The sequence below is a fragment of the Anopheles darlingi genome, chromosome 2 (assembly GCF_943734745.1).
Source record: "Anopheles darlingi chromosome 2, idAnoDarlMG_H_01, whole genome shotgun sequence".
In the NCBI taxonomy this organism is placed as follows: domain Eukaryota; kingdom Metazoa; phylum Arthropoda; class Insecta; order Diptera; family Culicidae; genus Anopheles; species Anopheles darlingi.
Genome location: NC_064874.1, coordinates 90,529,402 through 90,539,401, shown reverse-complemented (window position 1 = coordinate 90,539,401; position 10,000 = coordinate 90,529,402). Strand labels below are relative to the sequence as shown.

Sequence of the window (10,000 nt, the reverse complement as noted above, 5' to 3'; positions counted from 1 at the left end):
TCTCTCTCGGGTCTCTAATGTCAATGAGCTGGCACTAGCCGAGCCAGTGAGCGAAGAACCTGCGATAGATTAAACAGATTGCCATTTTTCATGCAAATCAGCAGCAGCAGCAGCAGCAGCAGCATTTGAAGCCAACCACAATCAACCACGCCGGTGGTCGATCGCGTCAAATCCACACCACACCACACAGCGAAACCAAGAGGCGCGTTTGAGAAGATCAATCAAAATCGCTCGTCAGCTCGAGCCCCCACTTTAGCGAGGTGCGATCGACAAAAGGAACGGGACACCCCGGCATGCCGGCTTCGCCAGTCAGCAAGGGGCCGCCCACTTGGCAAACCAGAGACCTACCGAAGCGAACCTCTCGTGGGTTCAGCTCTTCTTGAGCGGATTTAGTTTTTGTTTCTTGTTTTTTTTTTGGTTTGTCTTTTCGTGGTCGGATCTTAGAGAACGTCGAACCGGTCGTTCGGTTTCGGTCACAGCTTCTCGGAAGCAATAAAGTTGGCAAAAAGGAAGTACTAGAGGACCGGGAGATTGTACGGTGCGGTTCGGTGTGGTGCATTGGCCTTCAGCCCACCATAGCCGGAGCCTTTTGCAGGCCATTCGTTCCGTTAACTCAGCGCTCCGGGCGGGGGGGACGATAATTAATTTATGCAAAATCCACACCGACGGAGGACACAAGGTCGGTCAAAAGGGGGGGGGGACCAAAAGCACCGCGACCGTGTGTCAATTGGGTGATCGATCGACCCCGGGGTAGGAGTGGGAACTGATCCCCTTTTCCACGCCTGGACTGCCGGGGACTGGCAACACTGGACCGCGAGGACCGCGTTTTGCGTCGGACCATAAAAGAAGAAATAAATCAATTTGTGAAGCGAAAGAGGCACGGTGTCCGGTGGCTGGCCGCAAAATGGCCACCGAAGGAAGGGCTACTAGGACAACGGTAGGGAGTGGTGGGTTATTTATACTTCCACCGGCACTAGCGATCGTGACCGATCGCAACAGAACGTGAGCTGTGTACCGTAGGTGCCCTCGCCGCACTTCGAAACGGGATGAATCATACGCGCGCGGTCACCATTGCGAGTTTAGTCAGGTATTCAGACGGCGCTACTGCAGATACCCCACTCCCCCGGGAGGGGGGCACGTTCCCCCTTGGCGATCCCTTCGAGGGAGGGCCGTTGACAAAAGGGCATAAGCGCCAGGTGGTCGGGCAGGTCAGACCCGCCATTATGCCTCAATGAAGACGTTTCGTTTCGTCATAATCAATTTGCAATCATCAGGGGAAACCCTCTATCTTCTTCTTCTCCTTCTCTCTCTCTCTCCCTTTCAGATATGGTGGACAGCTTTATCCGTCGCGCTCGGGGTGAGCATTCATGGAGATGTCATCAGAGGTGTTCCCTGCATAAAGAAGTACCATCAACTGTTTTGCCCGTCGGCGGGCAATACCTATCCTAGGTGAGTGGACGGGGCTGTTGGAGTGTTGAAAGGAGGAGGAGGAGAAACATGCTTTGCGTGATCGCGACCGGGATTGCCGCCTGCGTGTGCGCTTCGATCAGTCGATCACGATCGCAGTGTGCACCGCAAACACAATACAACTGCTTCGTGCAGTATCGTTGTTGTTGCTGCTGATGCCGATCGATTTAAGATCGATTTAGATTCACATTTACTGCTCCATTTGTTTTGCATCTTATCAAAGACGAACAATGGCGGTCCCCCCTCCGGGGTGTGCTGGAGTAGATCACGCACTGCCTTATTGTTCTCGCGGCCACTAAACCGCGATCTGGTCTGTGCCATGTGTGCTGGTGCCAAAAAGGTGAAAGGCCATCTGCATCTTGCGGAATGCAGCGTCTGCTTCTTATCTAAACTTTCAAATGAGCTGCTCCATTTCGTTTACTAACCCGACCCGCGTGGCTGGCTGGCTGGCTGCATTCTTCACTCTCAGTTCTGAGGTCAGCTCTAGAGGCGCGCTTCTTGCGCTGAGACCGCTCCGCGCCGCTGGTGGGATTGAGATGTGAAAAGGAAGACGCATAAGTGACATTTAGAAATGAGGTCACGCGGGTGGCCTAACCGATTTTTCACCGTCGCCGTCGCCGTCGTCGTCGTGGTCGTCGTCGGTCCGGGCACTTGGGTCGGTTTCAAGCCCTCCCCTCTCACTGGTGGTCTGTCGGAGTGGTTGATTAGAATGGCAAGGTCAACGGCGCGCGCTCGACGACGGAGGCGAATGCCACGCGACGACGACGACGACGACGACGTTTGATGCGGTGCTAGCGGAATGGCCCCCGGGGGGAAGGTATATGATGGCCGATGGTTATCTTTGATGGTCTGTTCGATTGTGTTTCCTTTTCTCCCCGGTCCATCACCATCCGTCTTTCGATCTGGCCGGCGACAACAGTGACAAGATTGAGATGTTCATCGACGAGAACAAAGCGCTAATGAAGCGAATGTATGGCGATTTCGAGATGGCATCACGCTTTCCGTCATCACCGGGCCGGAAACGGAAGCGGAGTGCTACCGGTACGCTGCTGGATGAGGACGCCGAGGATGAGTTTACGTTGCTACCGGAGCTGATGGATCTGTACGGTGATCCGGGTGGACCGGTGCGTCTCGGTGGAGATTCGTACTTTAGCAAGCTACGCAGCAAACGCCAGAGTTCCGGTTCCACGAGTGGAAGAGGAAGCGGTGGTCGGGGGAGTGGTGGTGGTGGTGGAGCGTCTGCTCGACAATCGGCTACTCCCGCCAACGGGAACGGAGGAAGTGGAGAGTCTAGCACGGGCAGGTAAGGGCTCACCGAGTGGCCAATGAGATCTGTTTCAGATTTTAATTGTCTCTCTCTCTCTCTCTCTCTGTCTCTGTCTCTCTGTTCCGGTGTAGGGTTGATGCGTGCGAATCGAAGATTGAAATAGTGACCCCGTACTGGGCGACCAATTCGGCCGGGAAGGTCCGCGCCGTGGTCAATACGCAACACTTTGAGCAAGCGATCCACCAGGAAGTGTGTTCGTAAGTATCGTACGATCGGTTCTGGCCTCTCGTCGCTTCTGATCACTTGATTCGCGCTCCGTTTTTACAGGAAAACCCAAACAAGCCGTTGCTCCGGTGATTGTGGCTGTGAGCAGAAGTACAAATGGCATCGGCTGCTGGCCTACGATCCCGACAACGATTGTAAGGGCATCTTCATGGACTGGTTCCTGTTCCCATCGTGTTGCGTCTGCCGCTGCAATCCTTAGCCTCGGACCCCCCGGGGAGGGAGTGATTGGTCGGCCCCAAGTAGAAACCAGTCCATTGCTAGGGCACTACGTGAAGAGATTCTCTTAAACCTATAAGCTACTGTAGTTTATCCACTATTCCTTAAGCGTGTACCATCCCCATCCATACCCACCACTAGCACCACTAGTGAGAGGAGGGTTTAGTTTAGTTTCGACCAGACGCTCCGCTTATTGTTTACTACAAACTTCAACTTCACTCAAGCATATACATATTGTAAATCTGCACGTTTGTCTGTATTTTCTTTTCGTTGTGTGTATCGTTCACTTTTATGTTTTCTTCAATATCCACTTTGACGCTTCTTAGTGCGAGACTCTGTTTACCGAAAACGAACTCGCGTTATATTTTCACAAAAGAAAAGATCTTATCATCAAATTCAATACCATTCCGATCATTTTCATTGCCTTCAACGCGAAAAAGAAGGTTGGAGTATGCGTAAAATTGACATAACAATAAAAGAACCGAGGTCGGCCAGTCCTTCTGTTCGGTTCCATTAACATAGAAACATCATTTGTCAACCAAGAAGTCGACCACCCAGGGTCTTCGTCGTCGTTGTTGGGGTGCGTCACCTCCCCTCAAGGGGTGCCAAAGATTTTCCAGTAAAAATATAATTCTAACTTCCCTCTACAGACACTGCTGCTGCCATCTCGCTGCTGAAGGTTTGAAATTTTCGCCAAACATTTGCCGGGTTGTCCCTGTTTCCGGTTGTTCCCGGTTCGCTCTTCAACTAGCAACCACCATTTGTTGCGTGACTGAATGTTTTCTTTCTTGCATTTTTATTTTTAGTCTTCTTAAAAGAGAGAAAAGGGAAGAGAAAAGAATGTGCCACCCAGCAAGACACATCTCCTACCGAGTGGCATATCCTATCGATCCTCGTCAGGCAGAGGACGGCCTTTTCCGATGGGTCGGGGCGCAACACAGCAAAATAGGCCGCCAGTCCCCGCCGTGCCCTGTTCAGGGTTGAGGTTATCTCTGCAACGAAAATGAATGATGTTAGATGATGAGCGTGTTTGAATTCAAAATAAGTTTCATTCTGACTTTGGCAACTCCCTTTGGTACCGCCCAGAAGAGTGTTCAGGGATGAGAATGGGTTCAGCGAACAGTAGGTGGTTCTCTTCAAGTTCAGTATCGATTTCGGTTGCCAGGAGAACGGCCACAGACCATCCCAAGACTTACTTTCACTTTCTTTTAACACTGTCATTGAAAGGATGAATTGCGTAGAGAGCTACTGAATTACGCATTGGTAGGATACTTTAAGTAAAATGCAAATGCTTTAAGTATTGTTTTTTTTTAAATAGATAGCTTTTCCATTTTCCGAGGTTATAGTAAACCACTAAAGCACTCTGCAAAGCTCTACAGAGTCCAAGGAAGTTAACAAAAAATATTTAAAACTTCTGCAGCATTGTCCTCGCGACCGGGCGACCACGGCCAAGGGATACTTTTTGGCTACGGACACGGCATGTTCGCTCACGTTAAGATGACACACCGTACACCGAGCGAAAAAGGGTTTCGAAACTTTCCTTATGTCTCGTTTCGTGGCAATGTTCGTCCACTTCCTCCATCCCACCAGCACCGTCACTGTCCCGCTGTGTGATGGCTCTGTGTGTGTGTATGTTGTGGAATGTGGAAAAACCGAAAGGACGAAAAATGCCAAAATGACTTATGTGCTGTGAATGTACAATTTTTAGCGAACGTGAGCAATGCGGCCCCGAGGAAAGTGCCATGTGCCCCCCTCCTGCGGGCCGGCAGATGCCACGTAACCGGGAGGGACGAGTGGAAAAGGAATAACAAGACAAGCTGCTCGTCGAGAATAATAAGTAGCTTCCGTGAGTAAAGTCGAACGCCGCGCGCGCGCGCGCTCGGGAAAAGTTAGGAATGGAAGCACATTTTTCGCAACCCACTCGCCTCGCGGGAGGCATTTTATGCTTTTTGATGAACCGAAACTGGGGACTTCCACCAGAGCAGAGCCAGAAGCATCGGCACACCGCCTTTGCCAATGGAACCGGAATGGAAGAGGCTAAATAAATGCTACCCGAGCCACAGTAACGGTGTATTTGCTCGAGGAGAAACAAAAATATTGCATTCCAAAAAAATGTATCTTCCCTTCGCGGTGTTCTCTGTCTCTGTACCGCTCTAATTATGCACATTGCGGATAGCGAGTAGTCGCAAAGCTGCACCAAAGCGGGGCAAAGTTTGCTTGGAAAACATTTTTTCCACTCAGCTCGTAGCTTTTGCGAGCACGGCAGAATAGTTGTTGAGTAAGCCGAGAGGAGATGCGGATGATAGGGTTTTTTTTCGATGCTTTTTAATGGTAATTATGCAGAACGTAAGTTGTGTTTCAATGCAGCAATACTATGACATATGAAAAGCGGTATTGAGGTGATGAGAATAAAATTACAATAATCATCTTAACAGAAGTTGGAAGGAATGATTAAATATCCATTTGTACACATGAGAATAGGCGGATAGTTCTATGTAATTAATTCACAAATGTCGTGAAGCTCCACGTCTCGTTCATCAATCTCTGTTAATACTGAATTTAGTACTGGCCTACTAGAATGTGTACTAATCAGTGTTGCCAGCTTTAGTACTTTACTCTCAGGTCTCAACAGGCGGATTCATTCAAAATATACCCCAACAAAAGTGGTAAATGGATCATTTAAATTGAAAAATGGCATCGACTGGTTATCATTTCAACGCTGGGACCTTTAAAAAGATCATGAAGTAAGACATATAAAATAATTTTCCATGTGAGTAAAATCAAACAACCAATTCTTCGGTTGGCCGTTTAAAGTAACTCACTAACAACAATTAATTTATTTACAACGTAATAACGATACTGATCTTAGGACACTATTTCTTCTCCAAATCGCTCGGTTTCTGTAGCTCGCGTAGTGCGAGATCGATTTCCTCATACTTGATGTTGTGCTTCATCAGTGCCATCTCCTTCTCGAGCTTCTCCGGAATGCGTAGGAATGGCGCTAGTAACCGCTCGTCACTGATACTTCCTGCGCCGGTAAACTCGGAGACAACGTAAGCCACGATGAAGAAGGTAATCAACCCAACCAGCGAGTAGTGCATGAAGCTTAGCTTGAACAGTAGCGGTATATCGTCCGCAGTGGTCGTTACACTCTCCGTAGTTTCCAGCAAAACGGTTGTGGCCGCCGTAGTAATGTTGCTAACGAATGAGGAACCATCTTCGCAGCCATCGGTCCGCATCGGCAACATCGGTGGTTTCGGGTTCATCTGAGCTCCGATCATGATCGTTCCGGTAAGTAGCATTGACGCCACCGAAGCACTGATGATGCCCTTCGTGTTGACCCGTCGCGAGATCATACCGAAGGTGAACATTCCCAGCATCGTACCGGAGGTGACACCAGACAGCGAGATGGCAATGTGCATCACCTGGCCCATCCGTTCGGCCACAAACACCAGCCCAAGGACGAGCACTCCGAGCAACACCACTAGCAGCTTCATGATGTTACTGGCCGTTTTCTCCGTAGCGTTCGGCATCCGGTGACGGATAAAGTCCTCGTAGATGGTACCGGCCAGGGTGTTCAGTACGGAGGACATTGTCGAAAGGGCCGCCGAGAAGATACCGGATACGAATAGACCGGGCAGTCCGGGGATCTTCGCCCCGACGTCCATGATATAGTAGGGCAGAATCTGATCGATTTTGGTGATCTTGTGCTCGGTGTATGGATCACATGTTTCGTACTTTGCGTAGATAAGCAGTCCGATGAAGCACGAGCAGCTCTTGACGAAAATGAGACCCGCGGTGAAGATGATGAGCGAATTCTTGGCCACCTTAAGATCCGGGACGGCCAGGAAACGTTGCACACAACCCTGGCTCACTGCCAGGTTGGAGACCCATAGTGTGGTCAGCCCGAAGCAGACCGTCCAAAACGAGGTCCTTACGAACGGATTCGGATCCATGCTAAGGGGTGACATCATGATCAGTAAGGTGCTTGGACGAACTTTAACATACTACGACTGGTACTTACTTGAAGAAGACCAACCGTTTGCCACGTTCTGCCGCTTGCCACACTTCGAAGAATCCACCGACGGAGCTTATACCGAGCGCAATGACCGCCAGGCAGGCACCGATCATGAGGATAAACTGTAGCGTGTCAGTCCACACCACTGCCCGCAAACCACCGACGGTTGTGTAGAAGATACAGATCACACAAATGATTGGCGTTATCACGTGCAGATTGATACCGGTAACCTGGCTGAAAGCTAGCGCCGGAACGTAAATTACGATCGGAATGTAGATGATACACTGAATCGCGTACACCAGACTGGCAGCCGAGCGGACGAACTTATCGAATCGCATCTCCAGGTACGTAAAGGCGGACGTCACCTGAAGATCGTAGAACACGGGCAGGTAGATCATCTTCATAAGGAATGCCACCTGTAAACGATTGATAAGCGGTTCTCGTGTAATTTCCCGGGGAAGAGAGAAGCAGGTTCTAAATACGAAGAATTGCTTACACATAAGGCAGGTATTATGAACATCCAATACTGCGTTCCATGGCTGTACATCTCCGAGGGAACTCCAAGCATCGTGATTCCCGAAATGTGGCTGCAAGCAAATCAACCATTATTGAGGCCCACTCTGAATCCGTGGTCAGTTCTCTTTACCTTGCAATAAGCGAGGCGGACACCGGAAACTTATTCATCGTTTTGCCTCCGAGTAGATACTCCTTCGTGTTGTTCTGTTTTATCTTGGAGATAAATCCAAAGTATGCTCCAATGAACGCCGAAAGGAGTAGCAGCAGAGCGAAGATGGTGTAATCGAACCAAGAAAAGAGGAGCACTTCCTTGATCACCCCACCAACCGATGCTGCTGTGCTAGAGCTGACCACATCCATTAGCGTCCACGTAGAGGTTTCCGTAGTGAAGGTGGAAGTTGTGCTTTGATCACTGGCACTGGTTGACGTTGTAGTCTCCATCGCGGAGGTACTAGGATCCGTTATCGATACTAGCAATTTAGTTGCTTCGGTAACGATCGATTGTACTACGGTGGACAGTGGATCCGCAGACGTGGATTTCTCTGTTGTAGCCGTTGTTGGAACACTGGAAGCCTCGAAGGAAGAATCCTCCAGCAGTACGGTATCGTCTTCCATGTTTTAGATCGCGTGCTAACTGTAAGAGCGGGCAATAAGGAGTGTTTTTTAAGAATGGGCGAAGTCTGAACGCGTGGTGTCGGTTCACTAAGAAAGTGTTGACTGACTGACTGGTCTGATGTTCGTGTCTGTTGACTCGCAGAGGCGTTGCAGAACGTCTCACGCGGCTTGTAAGCCATGTTTACCGCCAAGACTCCCGCGTCACGGTCATATATCAGAAGTGGGATAAGTGACCAGATTAGCATCGCTAAATGAGGTTGGACGGTGGCTATTTTCAGCATCACAACCATCCAGCGTTCGCATCAACCTTGATACACGCACATCAATTGAGCTCAATTTCTCCGTCCACCTCCATTCGTGTAGTAGGACAGTACCGAACGGGATGACCACCACTTACAATTTGTTTCCGTACGGTACAGCCAGAGCATCTCAACATTGCTCTTGGGAACTGAAACCGACGCACTGTAAAAGCTACTTCCGTTTCAAAGTTCAATGTTGCTTAGCAGTAAATCTTTACCTAATCTCGCTGACAGTAGCCCAATAGAAGGGTAAACCCGTAAGCAACTGGTGATAACAAACGTCACAAGGCACACGCGCTTCCAAAAATATTTTTGATATCGTGGTAGACGAACCTGCTTTGGCCGTTTTTTAAGTGACTCACGATGAGAAAGAACTTTACGAACGAAAAGCAGCTTATCCTACGAGTGACGATGAGCGTGCCGCGATGTCGACTGATCTCGGCCAGTAGTGGATCGCGAGTTATGGTCGTCAAGCTCCTGGATCTTCTAACGAGCATCGCGAGATCGTGCACGTTATCAGTTCCGAGCAGCACGTTGCATGTGCCCGACTGATGCTCGGCCGGGGCCTGGCTATTGAATGATTGCGCTCGTCTTCCTCAAGCTCGTTTATCTTGGTGTCTGTTTGCCGACAGTTCGGTTTAAAACTTTCCATTTCCAGTTGTCGTGCAGTTCACAGTGGTTCTGTCTGGCGTAGAGCACCGAGAGGACGGTTCTAATGTTGAACTCGATGTCGTTTGTGTGTGCAAATGAGTACAAATGAGTGGTATGGCTGGTAGAACCGTGGAGCAAGGGAGGTATTAATCAATCGAGAATTAATCGGCTCTCTAGTTGTTTGCTGAACACGGAGTTCAATATTTGTCATTAATGTTTAACGATTTCTGGTGCATCATGTGCAGCAGTGTTTTATGCTGCAATCCTTCGTTTGCTTTGATGCGCGCGACGCAAACTGTGGTTGCTGTTGGTCAATAAGCATATTTATGTTGCCCAACATTCAACTTGCTGTTTTCGCTGTGGCGTCAGTAGTAGAGTAGAGCAAACATTTGTGATTATAATTTTTCGTCCAACCGATCCTTCCATGGCATACGGGTGCAAAAAGGATCAAAGGAAATTATTACTCACATAATTACCCACTCTTGCGCTTGCATGTGTTTGTGTTGAGTTATTTATTCATTAATTATTGCAAATTAAATTTCGCGTTCAATCACCATTTCCCCACCGACTCCGACCTCAAGGCACACCAGGTGACAAAATTAACTATTATAACGAGTGGCAGCGGCAGGCAGGAGAAGCCCTCGAGCCCAGGAAGCCGTGAAGAAA

General features: G+C 49.2%; 2 protein-coding genes across 7 annotated transcripts in view; one reads left to right on the top strand and one right to left on the bottom strand.

Moving 5' to 3' along the window:
• The window catches only part of LOC125952079 (protein spaetzle 3), a 14,368-nt gene extending 10,625 nt beyond the window's left edge, over window positions 1-3,743 (top strand). For all 5 annotated transcript variants that reach the window (XM_049681343.1, XM_049681342.1, XM_049681345.1 and 2 more), the window contains exons 4-7: window positions 1,325-1,449; window positions 2,387-2,770; window positions 2,866-2,991; window positions 3,062-3,743. In XM_049681343.1, the coding sequence (XP_049537300.1) occupies window positions 1,325-1,449; window positions 2,387-2,770; window positions 2,866-2,991; window positions 3,062-3,218 (792 nt within the window). In that variant the 3' untranslated portion in view covers window positions 3,219-3,743. The remainder of the gene's footprint in view (window positions 1-1,324; window positions 1,450-2,386; window positions 2,771-2,865; window positions 2,992-3,061) is intronic.
• A 2,290-nt stretch (window positions 3,744-6,033) lies between these two features.
• Window positions 6,034-9,152, bottom strand: LOC125952076 (sodium-coupled monocarboxylate transporter 1-like). Of its 2 annotated transcripts, XM_049681337.1 has the most exons (5): window positions 8,902-9,152; window positions 7,900-8,403; window positions 7,750-7,840; window positions 7,260-7,669; window positions 6,034-7,192 (listed from the first exon to the last, which is right to left on the bottom strand). In XM_049681337.1, the coding sequence occupies exons 2-5, from the start codon at window positions 8,382-8,384 to the stop codon at window positions 6,109-6,111; spliced, it is 2,070 nt and encodes a 689-aa protein (XP_049537294.1). In that variant the 5' UTR covers window positions 8,385-8,403; window positions 8,902-9,152; the 3' UTR covers window positions 6,034-6,108. The 2 variants fall into 2 exon arrangements, with proteins under 2 accessions (XP_049537294.1, XP_049537295.1); XM_049681338.1 differs by lacking the exon at window positions 8,902-9,152 and having other exon boundaries at window positions 7,900-8,439.
• Window positions 9,153-10,000: the final 848 nt, after the last annotated feature.

Coding starts and splice junctions, on each gene's coding strand:
- LOC125952076 (XM_049681337.1), bottom strand. CDS start 8,384: ATGGAAGACGATACCGTACTGCTGGAGGATTCTTCCTTCGAGGCTTCC. Junction 7,841..7,899: donor TCCGCCTCGCTTATTGCAAG/GTAAAGAGAACT, acceptor ATTTGCTTGCAG/CCACATTTCGGGAATCACGA. Junction 7,670..7,749: donor TCATAATACCTGCCTTATGT/GTAAGCAATTCT, acceptor AATCGTTTACAG/GTGGCATTCCTTATGAAGAT.